The sequence below is a fragment of the Phalacrocorax carbo genome, chromosome 4 (assembly GCF_963921805.1).
Source record: "Phalacrocorax carbo chromosome 4, bPhaCar2.1, whole genome shotgun sequence".
In the NCBI taxonomy this organism is placed as follows: Eukaryota; Metazoa; Chordata; class Aves; order Suliformes; family Phalacrocoracidae; genus Phalacrocorax; species Phalacrocorax carbo.
In genome coordinates, this window is record NC_087516.1 from 19,150,825 (window position 1) to 19,170,515 (window position 19,691).

General features: G+C 38.5%; 1 protein-coding gene across 2 annotated transcripts in view; it reads right to left on the minus strand.

The window, feature by feature from the left end:
• KCNIP4 (potassium voltage-gated channel interacting protein 4) overlaps nucleotides 1-19,691 on the minus strand; it is a 354,092-nt gene that overhangs the window by 7,325 nt on the left and 327,076 nt on the right. For both annotated transcript variants that reach the window (XM_064449226.1, XM_064449225.1), the window contains exons 3-5: nucleotides 13,532-13,601; nucleotides 6,346-6,416; nucleotides 293-400 (exon numbers count right to left, since the gene is read on the minus strand). In XM_064449226.1, the coding sequence (XP_064305296.1) occupies nucleotides 293-400; nucleotides 6,346-6,416; nucleotides 13,532-13,601 (249 nt within the window). The remainder of the gene's footprint in view (nucleotides 1-292; nucleotides 401-6,345; nucleotides 6,417-13,531; nucleotides 13,602-19,691) is intronic.

A 19,691-nucleotide genomic window follows, 5' to 3' on the forward strand; every position in this document is an offset into this window, starting at 1 on the left:
CTACTTTATTCTAGTGACTGTGTGTGCCAATACATAGGCATAAGTTGAAGGCAAACATTTCTGTACCTGGAGAATTCTGACATTTTACAATTTCTGTGATGAATTTCCTTTCTTAATTTTTATATATACCTTTAAAATGAGAAAATTATTTTTTAGCATGTCTAGTTTCACAGTACGTTGTATGTTTATTTGTTAACATGTCTAATCTGAGAATGAAGCCATTCCTCTTTGGAAGCAGGGTTTACATCTGCATCCTTTAGTTTCAGTGATTAGTGTAAAAAGTAGACCTTACCTCTTTAGTTATATATCCATCCTTATTTATGTCATACAGATTGAAAGCCCAGTTCAGTTTCTCCTGTACTGTCCCTCGGAGTAAGATTGAGAGACCCATAACAAAATCCTAAATAGACAAAAGGTCTTGGTCAGTTTGGAATTGAGCAGTTTTTCACCAACACTCAGAAATACAGAATCATGCATTCGTCAGAAGCACAGAAGTCTGGAAAGATGTGTTGTTTCTTTTTTTTTACTTCATAGTAAGTGCTAAGGTTATTTAAATAAATAGCAATCTAGGCACTGTATGGTACACTCGTAATTAATAGGTAAATTGAGTAACTTTCTATAAAATAGGCTCTAATTTTCTGTTAGTGGATTTATCCTCTGAAACACCTCACATAAGCAGTCGCTGTTGAACTAGGGAAAAGCAATCCTCATGGTTTAATGGTCCAAAAAAATTCTTAAATGGGAGTTAGATTAATCTAAGCACAGGAGACCAATCTTGGGAGAACTATCTGCTAAGGAACATTAAATTCTTGTTAAATCTATACCTTGTTGGGAGTGGAATTTGTGGTTCCCAGACCTCTTAGATCAATGTGCTCCAGTCAACATCTGAAACTGTGCAATAGTACACCTCAATACTTAAACCTTTTACTGGAAATATGATAGGGAATAATATTAATTATGTGTCCATGTGCTACCTTAATGGGTTTGTGACCTGCCAGTGCTCTATTACTGTAAGGCTATTCCACAGAAATAAATCAGAAGACTTTTGAGGTTATTTATATATAGTATTTGGTTATAGATACTTGATTCATAATTAATACTCTTTTGACAGCACAGACCTAGTTTACATTTAGTGAGCATCTTCCAGATTGGAGAAAATATCAACTAGGGTGTGTCATCACCTGTCTTCTGTATTTCTTAGCACGTTAACTTTTTTTAAAAAAATGTCTTTTTTTTTCCTCTCTCCTCCACCTTTTTCTGTTTGATAAGTTTGTGAACCCATAAATCTGAGACATCATCACCATAATAGGTTGAGCAGAATATGGCAATAGCTTATATTTAAATGTGCATTTCTACATCATTGCCAAAGACATACAGGAAGTCTCAGAGTAACATTAAAGCAGAGACTATAAAAGCCGAAACATTTCTTAGTGGCACCAGCAAAGTTTATACGTTTCCTTAAAACGGGAACAATGGAACAGACTGCACTGAGGTTAGAGATAAATTACAAATGTTCGATGTACCACATAGTCAGATAAGTCTACCCGATACAGTGTAGCATACACAGATATCATGGCCTCAGATGGCCTAGTAGGCACAGACAGCTCTTTTGTCAGCTTCAGTCTTTTTAACAATCGAAGTGGTATGCTCCGGTTTTCTCAGTCTGGCATAAATGTCTGTGTTCCTGGTATATGTGCCCTTTGGGGTAAATGGGTACATGAATCTTGAAAGAGTTTTGTTCAACTTGTCTTGTCTACATTGCCATGATTAATTGAGGGTCACAGGGTTAAATCTCTAAGCAGCTCTTTAACAGTGTACTATTAAGTATTAAAATGCTCAAGAAATTCAGAACATATTTGATCACTTTGCAGCATTAGCAGCTGACCTTTTTAATTCAGTACTGTTTCTTTACATCTTTTCGGTACTGCTTTACATTCTTGATATAGCTTTTCCTGAAGTCCTTTGCAAAGATCTCCAATAACTTTATTTTTTTAGACTATTATATTTCAGAACTCTGATTTTATTTTTAATTTGGCACCAGGAACATTTTTACATTTATTCTATCTAAACCATATCTATTTTTCTTTTTTGCTTTCTTCCTTTCTTTGATGCACAGCCATATATTAGCTGGCTTCCTGGCATCATTTATATCCCCATTTGCAAGGCTACCTTTCTATCATCAGTACTAAAAACAGTGCATCAAAAAACCTTGACTTTATACTGTTATGTATAGGACTGAATGTCCTTATAAAAGCTGAGACAGCTCAAAACCTTATAGATGTGTGCTCTAAACTTTGTAAGAGTGGGTCATCTCCTTCCATATTGCATCAATATGTTTGGAAATCGTACATAGTTCAGTTCGAGTGCATTGCCTTTGTCTGAGTGTTGTGCCGGAGTCCATCTCAGGAACAATAGAAAGGATTTACCATAGAAGGAAGTTGTGATGACTTGAATAAGGACCAGTTAGGATGGGATATCTTTTCTACATACTTACTTTCATGCAATTTAAGAATATAGCAATAAAATAATATAGAAATAGAAAATCTGACTCAATGGACCTAGGCTAAATCCACAGGGTATTTTGGGCTAGATGCTCAAAGAGAAAAAGGCTCTGTTTGGTGTGTGTTGGATCATTGTAGCTATGCTAGCTGTTAAGCTAGTAATCCAGTGCAGAATGCCATAGTAAAGCAACGGTACTTAGGGTAGCAGCTAAGCTCAGAAAGCATCTGTCTATATGCTTGTTAACCAACAACTCAGTGACGCCTGAATCACACACACCATTTAGCATAGAGCATGAACCCAAGTCCCCATTACGGTATTAGTGTATGCAGATGTGTTTTCCTTCCTGGTTTAGACATCTAATTCTGGAGAGAGGGGGATTCTACTTTCACAGCCTATTTATTTTTGAAGCAAGATTCACAGTACTGCTTGGGCACTTACATCCCCTAAGGATGCCAACACTGTCCACTGAGAGGGACGGTCTGGCTCGGCTGTGCACCTAAGGAGAGGTGCATCTGATCCCAAAGGAGCCTAAAATTCTGGAGGAGGTCTGAACTGAGACACAACTCTAGGTCAAGTCTCTCTTCAGTCTGTGACAGCAAAGTCAGAAGCGCAGTAGCCTGTGCTTTGGTACTTGCCTTACTCTTTCCCACAGCTCCTTATTTCCAACTTTCTAGCTTCCTGCTGAGCATGCTAGTACCTGTGAAGACCTCAGTTAAATGCCAGACACTCCTGTGCACAACTGATTCTGCAAGAAAGGGGGATGTCTCACTGAAGGGTTGCAAAATGGAGCATCATTGTACCTGTATTGGAGATTCTGCGTGCTCAGCATCACAGCCTGCCCACGTGTCAGTTCTGCCCTAGGGCTGTGTAGAGCCTCTGGTTGTGATCTGGGATTAACTCGTATCTCTTAGCAAGATTGTTGATGACTTTCTGATTGTTTTATCCCTCAATAAATATTTGGGGAGAACTAGTTCATTAATAAATTAATGAGCAAGCTTAATAGGTGCTGTCTCAAATCCATAGGAAAACTTAAAATTATTCCACCTGATCATGTGTTCCTTTATGTCTTGTTCAAGGCCATAAGAAGTCAGTAGGCAGGCATCTAAATCCATTTTTGGATTAAGCCCTTAGAATTTTGGAAAGGAATCAAGTGATGAATGTTAGTCACAGAAGTGGTGGAACTCTGCTGCACATGCAACAAAGGTCACCGAGGAGTAGCTGCTGTTACGAGGGAATATATTTCTTTGTAGCTGCTTTATACCAGCTGGTATTAAAATGCTGAAGAGATCACAACTGTCTGAGAAAAAATAGCTCATTTCCTACATGATATGAACAAGGCTTTTTGTACTGAACACAGAGAATCACATTGGATACATTCTTTAAACTGCTACCTTCATATTACTGCCTTGGAGACAACGACTGTTTATCACTCTTGTCCCTCATGTTAAAGCAAAACTACTTGGCATAACTAATGAAATAAGTTAGTCTCAAAATTGATACAGTCATGGGTCAAGGAGAGATAGGTTCAAGCAGGTAATTTGCTTCCATGAGTTTTTTTTTTATGCTGCATAAAATGCTTCAGCAGGAGAGCCTGACTCTTAGCAGAGAGTATACAGATCCAGGTATGACAAAACTCTAAGGTCACAGCATCTCATCAAGCAATCTCATCCAATGAAGGTGTATGTTTAAGTTGTGCTAAAGTCTAACACTTCACTGTTAACAGTTGAAAATTTGAGTAAAAAAGAGCAAAAAGCTAGAACAAATACTTTCTTCTTCCCCACAACTCCACCTACCACCGCTTCATTAGAAAACAGAGAGTGCAACACTCAAAAAATGTCATTCTTACCTGCATTCTTTCAGTACCATTTCAGATTTTCATATCCTTTTTACATAGAAGACAGCCAAAAAGTGTTTTTCATCATAGGTCATTATATTAAATTGGATTTACTCCTACACTTTGATGTAGAAAGTAAACTGGGATGAATGATTATTTATTCTCTGAATTTGTAAATCACCCCCTTTTTCTCCATCTTTTGTGCTGTTTTTTTGCTAATGGAGATTAGAAAACTGGAGTATGGATATGTACAGAAAGAATATGGTGTACTTGCATCTAGGATGAAAAGGAGCAGGAAAAAATTTGCATTATTGTATTTTTCACATTTCACAATATCTACTTTCACATTTCACAGCTACTTTCACTTCATTAGAAAAAAACCTAAACATTTTTAACACAAGGAAGCTTTTAGAATTACTATCATACAGTTCATAAGTATGACTCTGCTGCACAGTACAAGGACACAGAAGTAAGAGTCATTCGACAGCAGTAGAATTATGCTGGATTCACAATTAGGGCAAATAATATCAAAGTGTGGATCGCTCTGTCTGAGTTGATGTTGAACAAAAGTAAGCTGGAAATGTCTGTTTTGGCAATGAAAAAAACCACTGTTTCTTTTATTTTCCTGATTTATTTTATTCCAAAGCCACTTTTTTGTACAAAGACCTGCACTTTGAGATATTGAAATTCCTTAAAAAGGGCTTAGTATCTACCGCATCTCTTAAGGCTTTCTGTCTGAGATACAAATGTCAAGAAATTGTCCAGGAAAGATACAAAAGCTTATTTTATTCTCATTATTCTTAATGATTACAGCAGAAATATTTCTCAAATACGGATGTTAAAAATATTTTCTCTCATTGCCCCTGCTGTTGCTGATTTGACCAGAAGGAATCCTTGTAGAATTAGCCTATGTACAGAAGATGTGAATAAAACCTCCATTCCTGCTTCTAGTTTCATATGGATCCCATTGATATCAGCTGCCCGGAAAAAGTTAGATGGGGTTCATGGTTTTTTTAAATAAATGCAAATAAACCCCCACAAAATGATCTGGTTATAGTCCCAGTTGAGGTATAGATTTCTGACTGCAGTGCGCCTGCTTGGCGAGGCTTCTCCTTCCATATTATATCAATAATAAAGCAATGAAAATGCTTTCAAAAAATGTTTCTCTCTGACCTCACATCATTCACTCAAGTAAATGATGAAAACATGTATAGGACATTTAAACAAATTTAAAGTGGGTGATAAACACAATCCAGTCTCAAGTTGTAAGGATATCATTCTTCCATTAGAGACAAAATGAAACAAAGCAAAATATGACAAAGCAAACATATCCTTTTGCAAATGAACTTTTTTTTTTAATTGTATACCTTAAAATAACAGCTGCATTGCAGTACTTTGTACACCTTGTTTTCATGTAAACTATTGCAGTGGGTTGCCCTTTTTACCATGTTATTGCATTGATGATGTCAGCCTTTGCAGGCGATGACATCGGCCTTAACAGGGAAAGGCGGAATTTTGAAAACAGATTGGGCAGTTAAATGGAGGAAGGATGAATTTCACACTCTTGTGCTTTTAAATACATTTGCTTTAAAGCATTTTTTTTTAGATCCTTCTCCTGGAAACTGATCAAGTGTGTGAGCAATCCTTTTTTGACTGAGTCATCCCCATAACATTAGTTGTAGCTCAGAGTCCTTCTCAACTTGCAGAGGCGGGGAGGAAGATAAGGATTATTTTATGTAACTTGAGTATAAATTGGGTTACCTTTTAAATGAACAGATTTATAAAAATATTGCATAGCAGCAGAGTCTGAGTTACTGGTTTTGGGTATGCAGTTGTAAAATAATAATAATAATGAGTTTTGTTAATACCTTGGAAAAAGTTGAAACTTGAGTCACATAAGCTAAATTTTTCATAATGTGAGCCATATAATAAAAACTACTAAACTGGACTTAATTACAAGGAATGGCAAAATATTCAATTGCAGAGAAAGAAATAACAGCATCACTTACCTCAAAACTTACAGATCCATTGTGATCAGTGTCAAATGCATTAAACAGAAAATGTGCATAAGTGGTGGAATCTATAATTTAAAACAGTAAAAATAATTGATTGTAAGCACATCTTATTTCATTTGATTTCATTCCATGAAAAAATTGATACCAAGATATATTTTGATGCCAAAATTTTATAGCAAGACTAAATTTTTGATTCAGTTTAAACTTCTTTTTTGGCAGGGGAGATAAATTATCTGTGCAAGTATGTGAGTAGCTACACTGTTAGGAACAGAAAATATAAAATTCTAGTCTAGAATTTCTTTATTAATTTTAATTCCCGTTTCTACTGATCACTGATGTCTGAATGAATAGCAAAGAAGTCATGTTATTGTACCCTGAAACAACCTATGTTAATGGGGAGGCTACTTTATCAGTTAAGAGACTGTGACAGTGGATCTATCTCGTGTTAAAGAAGAAAAATATGTTCATTTGCTCCGTCTAAATGAGGGAAGTAGACACTGCCGTCTGTGCGTCTGGTCTATCATTTTTACTCTGAAGACAGGCCCGTTACCCAGGTTGAAGATGCTCTTATCAGAAAGCTGCTGCTGTGCTCACGTCCTACGCTTGCCCACAGGTGAGATCAAATCCTGCCCAGAGACGCAGATTCTTAAAGCTGGTTTGCTGCTTGGTTCCCGTGAACATCATATGAGAGCTAGGTGCTTAAAACCCTTGGAAAACCTCTCTGTGACTAACTGAAGTGATCAATAAGATTCTGAATGATAACCTTAAACAAGTGATCCCTTCTCTAATTATTTGTATACTTTTCAACCCTACTGACCAGTGCATATCGACTCATTTTAGAAACACAAGACAGCATAAATACAAATCTGTCAAAGCCTAAGTTTTTTTAAAGATCCACCTTTCTATTTCCGCTGAACGCCTTCTGAGAGGCACTACCTGCTCCAGGAGCAATATATTGCAAAGAGAAGACTTCTCCCGAGACCACCCTGTTGATGTGAGTTACAAGGTGCTGGGGTTATGGGAAGGCAGCATTCCTCAGTGACTTTCCCTCCCTCAAAACCATGCAGATGAATGTAGGCTGAGGTATTGTTTACTTTTAATACTCATTGCTTTGCTTTTTCTACTTCAAGTATTTACATTAATTTTAGGTTAATTAACATTAACCTCACAAACCTTTAGCAAAGTGAGACGTGATATGGAATCTGCATTCCCCTTGCAGGGCAAACCCTCTCCTTGTGGAAAAACGTGGAAAAAAGTGCTGAGATGCATTTTTCTGATTTCTTGGCACTAAACCATTTTAGCTTTCATATTAATCCCCAAAACCTTATTTGTCACAGCCTGAAATATTGTTTTGAATTAATTTGAGTGATAGTCTTGGGTCACTCACCTGAATTGCCACCTTGACCCCAAGGAACCAAATACACCAAAACTCAAAACTTTGTACTTCACAGATTCAGCCCTGGCATTAGTAAGTAAAGCCTCTGGTCTTACTTCAATATGCTAATTTATATGATGTGAAATAACTGTAACAAGAAAAAACTCTGCAATCTTTAAACCTTATGTCCGTTAATGCATTTTCAGAGAATTAAAAAAAAACCCCAAACCCCACGCTACTGAGACGTTCATTCATTCTTCGATGTACCCAGTCATCAGTGTAATTGCTTAAGCATGGCCTCGCAGACAAATTCCCACTTTAACTGAAAAATGTAAATTTGTTGACTTCAGATTGTGTTTAGGATTTTAATAGTCATGTTTTCTATGACCTACTGAGAATTCTGTTGTGCAACAGACTATACTATGCAAACCATCTTCAGGGAAAAAACATATTATAGAGATATAATTACTGTAAACTGAATTTTAAATAGCTTCCCATTCTTTTGGCATTCATTTCTTAAAAACATGTGAAATATTCCTAATTGTTTTCTGTAGATTTACAGAAATCACAACAGTTAACACAAAGGTATTTATTGTTTGTTGCCCATACATGATACAATGTACCTGTCTTTTTGTATGGTGGTATATGAAAAAAAAAATCTCTAGGTGAAGGATCTTTTCTTTCTAGTAACCCCTTCTGAAAAAAAAATCAGAGATCTTTTTCAGGATTATTTTGTTCAGGTAACTCTAGTCTGAAATTTTGCCTTGAAATATGCTGCAGGATGAGGTACACTAGTCTTAATTAGAGCTACTTAATGTGATTCCTCCTTGCCCCCACCCCCCTAAATCTTGAACATTAATCGTATTAGACAAAAGCTTAACTTTTTAAATAAAATATGTTTTCTTTTCAGGGATCTGATATCATAACTAGTAAGCTAAATAGATATTTTGACAGGTTGAGACAGGAACAGATATTAAATCATAATTCCTTTGAAATACACCATTAAGGCATTTTAAGCACCGGAGACAAAAATTGGTAGTCATTATACATCCGAGAGAATGCCTTATCAAACCATGAACATAATCTGTTCTGTGCATAACGGAGGAGGCATGTAATAATTATTCAGTGTCTGGATTCTTATCTACGACCTGCCTGGCTGAAGAACAAATCCCAGGTTATATTTCAGGTGATCCATTGTATGAATGCAGGGGGCCTATTCATTCACCTGTATTTCTAAAAAGAAGTTACTGGAATGCCTTTCTGGCATGGAAAGCTTTTTACAAAGCGACTTCTGCCTTTTAAATTTCTTCAATTTTACTGCAGCTCTGTGTCACCTCCTTTGCTACTCTTACTATGGCTCCCTTATCCTCTTGCTACTCCTTCTCTCCCTTATCCTGGATAGTCTTGAAAGTCGCTTGGTGAAGTGACTTGCTGGATGACACTGGAAAATGACTGGAAAATTGGTGATTGCTTTGTCACCCTGAAGCTTAAAATCTTACACAACATCATTCTTTTTGCCCAGATATTAATTGTTATAATGATATATCATGCTGTATCTGGTTTTGCATTACATAAAATGGGGCACAGATCTACAGGTAAGACACATTTTAATTTGGGGACAACTTACAAACTTTTTTTTTTTCCTCTTTAATATTCAGACATACGTAAAAACAATATTTTAAGTGCAACTGAAATTTAAAGGCCTCAGCTGCAACAGTATTTCAGCAATACATTCAAAGATTTAAGTATCCAGTCTAGCTGCTTAACTAGGTGCTTAAATATGATCATCTCACCCTGTTAGCATGCAGGGATATGCAAATACAGTTACTGGGCTTTGAGGTTACCTTGGCTAATGTGAGGAACAAAGAATAGGCTTTGGCTCCCATACCTCTCAGAAAATGGCAAAAAACAACACAGGCACCTACAAAGCAGCACAAAACCTACACAAAACAGTTCAAGTCTCAGTGGGCCAACAGAAATTAAAGGATTACTGATGTGAGCTGTTACTCTGCTGTTTCCACTGAATATTTTTCCTGAAATTTTGAGGAAAACTGCATCAGGCTTTCACATTTGTTGGTGCTGTCTTTATGTACTGCTAAGGGGAAGAAACAGGAGGAATAGGAACTGGGGAATAAACAGGAGGAACTAGAGATCTGTGTGCAGTCTCAGGGCCGCAATCTCATTGCAATTACAGAGATGTGGTGGGATAGCCTACGTGACTGGAATGCTCTCATGGATGGCTACACGCTTTTCAGGAAAGACAGGCCAGCAAGGCGAGGTGGGGGAGAGGTGGCTCAGGACTGGAGGGTAGACAATGTCACACCAGTCTTCCAAAAGGGCAAGAAGGACGACCTTGGAAACTATAGGCCAGTCAGCCTCCCCACCATCCCTGGAAAGGTGATGGAGCAGTTCATCCTGGAGGTCATCCCCAGGCATGTAAAGGAAAAGAATGTTATCAGAAGCAGTCAACATGGATTCACCAAGGGAAGATCATGCCTGGCCAACCTGACAGCCTTCTATGATGGTGTGACTGGCTGGGTCGATGAAGGGAGAGCAGTGGATGTTGTCTATCTTGACTTCAGTAAGGCGTTCACCACTGTCTCCCATAACATCTTCACAGATGGGGCAGAGTCTGGATGGGGGCCTGTCACTAGTGGTGTTCCCCAGGGGTCTGTGCTGGGTCCAGTCCTGTTCAACATATCCATCAGTGACCTGGACGACGGGATAGAGTGTAACCTCAGCAAGTTCCCTGATGACACCAAGCTGGGAGGAGTGGCTGATACACCAGAAGGCTGTGCTGCCATCCAACGAGACCTGGGCAGGCTGGAGAGCTGGGCCAAGGGGAACCTCATGAAATTCAACAGGAGCAAGTGCAAGGTCCTGCACCTGGGGAGGAACTACTCTGCCCTAGTGAGACCACGTTTCGAGTACTGTGTCCAGTTCTGGGCATCCCATTTTAAGAAGGACAGGGAACTCTCTGAGCAAGTCCAGCGGAGAGCTACCAAGATGATCAGGGGACTGGAGCATCTCCCTTATGAGGAGAGGCTGAGAGACCGGGGTTTGTTCAGCCTAGAGAAGAGAAGACTGAGGGCAGATCTTATCAGTGCTTATAAATATCTGAAGGGCAGGTGTCAAGAGGATGTGACTGGGCTCTTTTCAGTGGTGCCCAATGACAGGACAAGAAGCAATGGGCATGAGCTGGAACACAGGAAGTTCTACCTGAATATGAGAAAAAACTCCTTTCCTGTGCGGGTGCCAGAGCAGGGGCACAGGCTGCCCAGGGAGGCTGTGGAGTCCCTTCCCTGGAGGCATTCAAAACCCACCTGGACGCGTTCCTGTGCCCCCTGCTCTGGGTGTGCCTGCTCAGGCAGGGGAGTTGGACAAGACGATCTCCAGAGGTCCCTTCCAACCCCTGCCATTCTGTGATTCTGTGTTTCTATAGGTCTGCACACTGTTGTGTGGGGGCCATGGAGAATGAAGAGAGGAAGCAGATAGCTTCTGATTTTCACTTCTCAGTTCACTGAGATCTCTAAAATGGCTTTATTGAGAAAGCTAAAAACGCTGTTACTAGTATACTATAACATCTGTTACTGATAAGTGAATTGTCTGGATTTGATACTTTTCTACTTTACTAAAAAAATCTAACTTTTGTCTCTATTTCACTCAGAAGTAAGAAAAAAAGGTTTTGGTTTCTTATTTTTTTTTCAGAAAAGTGTGGCTCCCTTGTTTCAAATAGAGTAATGGCATTGTTGAAATTGCAGCACATAGTGTAACCATGTGCTCCTCTAATGCAGTATTGCCATTGCTACTAAGAAGCCACAAGTTTTAGAGGGAGCTTGCCCCAGGACAGAGGCTTATCAGCTTGCAGCTCTGTTTCCCGTGGTTTAGCTGTGATCGTAGTCTCTGTAATTGTACAGGTTTCTAAAGCTAATTGGTTTTATTTTTGTGGTGCAGCCATAGCTTTATACAGGTAGCAGAAACAAGCAGTTATTCTATGTAGAAATAGCTATTTATGACTCTAACATAATGATGCAGTGGGGAGAAGGACTTTTTGCCTTGTACATTAGCAGAGGTCTTGAGCAGCAGAGAGATGGGATGGAGTGCAGAGGAGAGCGGGTGTGAGATGAGAAGGGACAGGGCACAGGCTGGCACCGGAGATCCCACAGCTATAAACAACTCACCTGTAGTCAAAGAAATGCAGGTGTGGAGCTGGAGAAAGATGGTTTTAGGGATAGCAAAGAGAACAATGAAATAGTACTTAACACGTGTAAAAGGTACCACCTATGATAAATTTGGATGTAATGTGGAGCTGCAAAGCAATGGAGAAAAATAAAGGTGTAAGAATGTGTTAGCAAACATGTAGAAGTGACCCCAGGCGAATCCTAGAGTGAGGAAGAAGAAAGCACCAACATGAACACCCGATTCCTCCCAGGGAAGGGCTCCAGATGCTGACAATTCCACTGCAGCCCCCACCTCCTCCCTCAAGTGATGCCACTGCCCTAAAGGCCCAGAGGAGCAGCAGAAGGGTGAGCATTAAACCCCAGGAAAAGGGGTAGAAACTAAGAATTGAGTATATATTAGTTTTAACTACATTAATATTATTTCCTTTCTGTAACAATTAGGTCTGGACTAATAAAGATTAGGCTTTTGAGATTACATTTATTCTAACAATACATTTTAGCTTTGCTTGTATAAAAGGTGTGCATTCTTTTTGCCTATAAACAATTTTGAGTGCAACAATAGGAAATATCATCATTTTTTAAATTATTATTTTAAGTGTAGTAAAGGTGTAGTAAATCACATGCAGAGAATTACTTTCACTAGCCAGGGTAACTAAAAAATATAATATCTGAAACTGTAATTGTTAGCCTGGTTTGAAAGCTTAGATACAGAAATAATCAGTAGGCAGGTCAACACTTTTAGCCTTTTGTTCTTCCCTATTGAGTGTGCCTGCTTGTTAAGGATTTCAGAGATGGTAATCCACAATGAATGTTGCTCTTTACCTTCCAGGTCTTTATTCAGAATAAAACTAATTGGGAGACGTTTTGTTCCTATCAATTAAGTGTGGGTTTTTTAAAAAAATACAATTGAAAAGAAAGAGCTATGAACAGTCCCATGCAAATCTCAAGAGCTGTGGGAAAAGATGAAGAGGCAGGATTGAAGAGCTGTACGAGAATATGAAGAGGGAGGATTGAAAGGTAAAAGCAAAAGGAAGAAAAGGAGGAAATCAATTCAAATGAAAAGAAAATCTGAAGTTCAAGGCAAAAAACTGTTATATATTTTTGTGTTACCTTCATTGCAGTAAAAGATAATGAGGATAAAGAAATTAATGGAACCCCTGGAAATTAATTGAAATTAAGGCTAGCAAAAAAAGCCCTCATTTAAGTAGAGAAACCCCATAGAAGTCAATGGGGTTCTGCCATCAGTATTAGAGGGTACCTGCAGTGCCTCCTACAGTTTTGTTTCCTGCTGTGAAAGGTTTTCTGGAATAAAAGAGAATGGGAAGACTGAGTAGAAACTTTAAAAAGAAATAACCTTCTCAGAGAAACCAGATTTTCAAAGGTACCCAAACACAGGTAGTACCTTCCTAATAGAAGACTGATTTATTGTAGATATCATTGCATTTCATTCAGAAATATAAACCTTAAAATGCTTCCAGCCATCAAGGAAGTACCCCAATGAGTTCAGGCAGAGCTTATTAACAGTCTTGTTAATTTGAACAACAGTCTCTTTTGTCAGACTTAAGAACTAACAAACGTAACTCTCTGTACACAGTAGTACTAATTACATCTGCCAAGTACTCACCTCCCTGTGGAAAGAACTGAGAGTAAATCTCTTTGAAAGTTTCTTCATTGACAACACCACTGGGGCATTCCTGAAAAAAGCAAAAGACAAGAAATGAATAGCATCCAAACTGGTTGAGTCAAACCATGTGCTCATGAGACTGTACAGAACATGTATGTGACTCTGAGAGTTTAACATGCTGCAAGAGTCTAGTTTTGCACTTTCAATGAAATATTAATGCATTAAATGTGTGTCACTTTGAAGGATCTTCCTAAAGAGTTCCCACGGGGCAAAAATTTCTTCTGTGCCATATATTTCAACTTCAGTCTTGAGACCTGAGTGACAGAAGTGAGCAGCAACCGCTCTGCTGCAGTGCATGGAGCTATTGGTGTCACCGTGGGCCATGGGCGGTACCTCCCACACCCTCAAGCAGTACTTGCACCGTATAGAAACCAAGCAGGAATGAAAACTGCATTTGCAGTTAGGTATTACTGATACAACATGCAGTCATATTCTACCTGAAGAGTTATATTCAATGAACTCAAAAATCCTGTCACAAAAGATCTTATTCAAACCTTGCATATCCTTCTGCCTCTTTACATCTGGTTCAGAAACTGAAATAAGTAAGAAAGAATAAGCAGAAAGTGTCAAAGCAGAGAAATTACAGAGAAAATTAAAGGAAGTGAAGGGGGGAAAAAAGAGGATTAGAGAGATGACTTTGCAAAAACGATTTATGCGAAGAGGAAGGAAAAGCAGAAGGAATACTGTATGGTTTATTAAGTGATGCATAAAAATCAAAGACCAGACAGCTGACTTCTAGTCCTGAATTTGCCAGACTGAGCAGATGACTTCGGGCAACACGCTTAATTCCTTTTTGCCTAGATTCCTTTAACACAGAATGTGAAAAAAGACTGGCAAGCTCTTTAAGGGGGAAGTATTTCTAGAAACAAAGGTAAGCAAGAAAAGACAGATGAAGTGTTAAGGTTCGCATATTTGTTTTTGTCCATTGCTATGCTATTTGGACTGATGGCTCAAATTTATGTGCTCCTAGTCCTAAAGTGGGAAAGGGAAATACCTTTAAATGAAGATAAAGAACAGTATAACATCTTTTACCAGTGTAATAACAGTTTTTCTTATGAGAGAAAATGATATTTCTATTAGATCAAATAAGGAACACCGAGATATTCATAGTTCTGACAGCTTCTGCTAAGAAACAAATAGTATAATCTTGCTAATTGAGAGAGGAATGCATTGCTTGATAAATGCATGTCTGATCTGTAGATTTAGGATTATTTTGATTTACGTCACTTATCCTCAGCCAAAATAAGCTCTTCATCATAACTAAGCATGTACAAACATATAGTAAGAAACAATCTGTTTGATTAGAACAGACAGACAAAGAGCAGCCATGGAGACAGAAGTATGCAGTTATTTGTTCCTGGTCACAGGGGCTGTCACTGGCGGAGGCAGAAACAGAGCACAGGTCTTGGTAAGACCAGATACATACTGACCCCTGGGACACACTGGCTTTCAAACCAAAGCCTTTGGGGAATGGGGAGAGCAGGGAAATACATCTCGCATCTCTATCCCTCATCAGATAAGGAGCAATCTGTTAACTGAGGTGGCGTCTGCCTGCCTGTCATGTGTTTGGGTGTGAGGGCATTCTAAAATATCTCTCTCTGCTTTCCTAAAAAGACCGTAGTCAGACAGTCTAGCATCAATCTGGTCCCCAACAGGTTTAATACACTGCCTGTCTTTTTACATAGAGCCTTTTGGAGTTGTATAAATGCATGCAAAAGAGCAGTATTTTGACTTGTACTTGAAGTACAATAAAGAAAACATCAGTGAAGTGTTCAGATACTCACTGATATAACAATACAGTTATTCAATGTAGAAAATGTAACAAAGGTATTTCATAAGCTCCTATTCCAAGCTTACATTGGTATGTACATCATTCCCAGAACTGCTCAAGGAAGAATAATGCAACCTTCTCCCTGGGATGGGTGGCAGTGTGAAAGGACAGTGCAGTATGTTAGAATTTAGAAAAAGAAGCCATGGCATCTTTCTGTTCTGCATGTAATTTCTTTTCAGACAAAATCTGGGCACATTTTGAGTGAACTAAAAAGAAAACCCGTATATTGAATTTGTACAACTCAGATTTTGCAATTTTTTATTTTCCTGAGAGCTTAATAGATCATGCAGGACAAAATGTGCATTTAAGGTTCATCTAACTCTATGGCTTATTAATATGTAAAGCAATTTTTCTACCTTTACCTTGGATGAGAAAGACATTCAAAATACACTCATTTTTCAAAGAGTGCTCTCCCTTTTTTTACAGGAGATGTCAGTAACTCCAACTGTGTCAGTTCTTAGTTTGAAGTTGTGAAGAATAAGACTCTCATTTTGTGACTGCATTAAATGTTATGACGTTAGAGGAGAATTAAAGTCACTCTGGAAAAAATTGTCTGATCTATTCTCTGTTAGTTCAAAGTAAGTTAGCAGCCTGTTTTTAGAGAAATACATGATCTACATACCTCACTTAAAGGTAGTACTTTTTTCTGTCACTTAATGAACACCAGTTTCACCATACTGTTTGAAAGAAACATTGCTTGAAAAGGCAACCTACTTCCGCAGAATTGCATATTGGTAGAGCCAGCAATGACCTCTCGAGTTTCTGTAGGTTGACCCTATGTGTCTTCCTCTGCTCTTTAACATACCATTGCCAGTTACACCTTACATTTTGCATCCTTGGAGATGTGTACTAATGGTATGTTAAGGACATTCATTAAAAATCTGTGATACTGGCCAATTACTCTTTAGAAATAGTTGAAACTCTTCTTTCTTTAGCTTGGATCTTTCCTCTGAGACTATATAAGACTGTGAACACTTCTGTTCTTAAATAATTTTAATCTAAATATGTATGTAGCCAACATAATTTCCAGAGTCACAGAATCACAGAATCACAGAATGGCAGGGGTTGGAAGGGACCTCTGGAGATCATCTTGTCCAACCCCCTGCTTGAGCAGGCACACCCAGAGCAGGGGGCACAGGAACGCATCCAGGTGGGTTTTGAATGTCTCCAGGGAAGGGACCCCACAGCCTCCCTGGGCAGCCTGTGCCACTGCTCTGGCACCCGCACAGGTAAGGAGTTTTTTCTCATATTCAGGTAGAACTTCCTGTGTTCCAGCTCATGCCCATTGCTTCTTGTCCTGTCATTGGGCACCACTGAAAAGAGCCCAGTCCCATCCTCTTGACACCTGCTCTTCAGATATTTATAAGCATTGATAAGATCTGCCCTCAGTCTTCTCTTCTCTAGGCTGAACAAACCCAGGTCTCTCAGCCTCTCCTCATAAGGGAGATGCTCCAGTCCCCTGATCATCTTGGTAGCTCTCCGCTGGACTTGCTCTAGGAGTTCCACATCCTTCTTAAAATGGGATGCCCAGAACTGGACACAGCACTCCAGATGTGGCCTCACTAGGGTGGAGTGGGGGGGGCGGGGAGGATAACCTCTCTCGACCTGCTGGCCACACTCCTTTTAATGCAGCCCAGGATATTGTTGGCCAGTCACGCCATCATAGAAGGCTGTCAGGTTGGCCAAGCATGATCTTCCCTTGGTGAATCCATGTTGACTGCTTCTGATAACCTTCTTTTCCTTTACATGCCTGGAGATGACCTCTAAGACTGCTATTTTCTTGACTCATAAATCTGGCTTTATTGTGTTTATCAGAAGATTTCTCTAGTTCAGTGAAAAAGATTTAATATTGCAATTGTTAAGTATCCCCCATGGCTTTATGTCAAGTTATTGCTGACTTCTTCCATTGTACCAACTGTAATTGAAAAAAATCTTTCTAACCTTTCATTAAACTCTTTTAAAAGAAATGAAAATAATTAAATAGTTTGAAAGAAAAATCTGAGGCTTATTTAAACCATTTCCTATATTCGTTTTTCCTCCAGCTGTATATAATTTGTTTTGTTATGAAAAATTTCTGTTTGACAGTTGTTTAAAATTACATTCATGACATATTATATTTTCCTTCTGGAGAATAAAAAGGAGGAAAAGTTAATCTTGAACTGTTTTTCCTGAGTCCAGTCCTTTCTCCTTTAAAGAGAAAATAAGATAAACCAACAGAAAGAAGAGACAGAGAATAATAAATATCTTTCTGCCTTTTCATGGTCTCTCTTGCCTGCAATTTTACTGCTGGGAAATTACACCTCCAGCACATGGTCTTATGAACCACTCCAAAACCTGTAAATTATTTACAAGCTTCATGCTGTCTAAGCTGTCTTTTTTTCAGTATTTCTAAGAATACTGCTATAGGTGGATTCTTCTTTACTACCTAATCAACACCCTTTTTAGACAAGAGGCAAACCCAAAAAGACACAAAAAAAGGAGAAATAATTAAATGTAGAAAAGAGAATGAAGGAGAAACAAACTCAAAGCTCAGACTTTCGTATAATAAATAATTTTGTGTGATGGATTAGGCTGTATTAGGAGCTTTGGCAATTTTAAATATATTTCAATTATGGACTTTTGCATGACAGCTTCTCCATCCCATGCTTTATCTGCTGTCAGTGTTTGTTCTGCTTCATTTTAGACATATGTTCATGTCCCTTTACTTAATTACCTCTGACTAACAATATTTTCTCTTTTTGCATCTACTTCTACTGCAACTGAAAATTTAAACTTTCCGTAAACACAAAATTAAAGGAAGAACATAAACATTATTTTGAAATAGCATGCATATACTTTAAAGCTAATTCTACTAATAATCCCACAACCTAAATCCACAGTGACTTTTCATAGTCTAGTCCAGTTCCTAATTTTTTATTTGGGTATAATAGGGCTTTGATCAAAACAGCATGAGAATTTAACAAATGGCCTTCATTTAATAATATAATCCAGTCCAAATTAATAACAAAATCTGGGCCAAGAGACACATCATGAAGCTCAACAAGAATTTCAATGTTCTGCATCTGGGAAGAAATCATCCCTTTCCCCAGTACCAGCTGTGAAGTCACTGTCTGAACGGCAGTGCTGCTGAAAAAGATGTGAAGTTGAGTATGAGCCAACAAAGAATTCTTACTGCAAATAAGACAAGCCACCTACTGAGCCAAGGCCCGCAGTCTAAGGGTGTTATTCTCTTTCTCTCTACACAGGACAGTAAGGGGCACAGTCTTGGAGCCTCCCAGGGATGTGGAGAAACAGAAGAGGATTCAGCAGAAGGCCACGAAGACTACCAGGGATGAGAGGACATGGCCAACAAGGAGAAATTAAGACAGCTGGGCTTGCTTAGTCTAGGCTGACATTAAGGGATAAGCTAATAGCAACTCACCTGAAGGGCAGTAACAGAGATAAAGGAACCAAACTCTTAGCAGGAGCAGACAATTTAACAAAGTTCAGTGGCTACAGTCTGAGGTTTGTGAGCTTGCTTTGGACACTAAGAAAATCTTTTTCACTCTTCTTGGTACCCTGAAGTGTGGTGATGCTTGAGACAGCCCTTTATTTCAGTGGAAATTTGTTCTGTTGAACAGCCTTGGAAAGATGTCCGTGTATGTGGCAGCGCTTTTCTAAGGGATGAGATGACAAGCTTTCTTTGATAAGTGGACCTTGGTAATTTGCTATTATGAACAGGAACATACAGATCAGGACAGAAGGGTGTGGGTTAGAGACTCAAGACAATAGGGTCTGAAGCTTGTGTTTTTACAGTCTAATGTTTTTAAGATTTATGAAAATTAAGTTTTAATTTTATGCACTCACTAACTCCAAAGCTGCATAGGTAAGATTGGTTTAAATTTGCTATATCTAATGTTTGTTCTGATGCATGTGATTGAAATGTAGGTCTTATTATGACTTTCATATTTGCAGAAAACTGAGCCAAATTACAATTATACAATTCACATGGGTTGCAATACCAAATTAATTTCTCCCACTAAGAAATACAATCAGTGTTTTTGGACTAAACACCTAGTTTTATTTCGAAAAAAATCCCCATGTATTTGCCTTTTAATCAGTGCACATTGATGTGTATTTAGCCTATATTGGCCTCCCACAGCAAGCTATCAGTGGCCATGTAGTATAATTACTTAGCAAAACTATCAGCAAATCATTACTCAATGATTCATCAAATAGAACCACTTTTTTAGTGTTGCTATGCTAATGTATTTTATCAGCAAAGTTTAT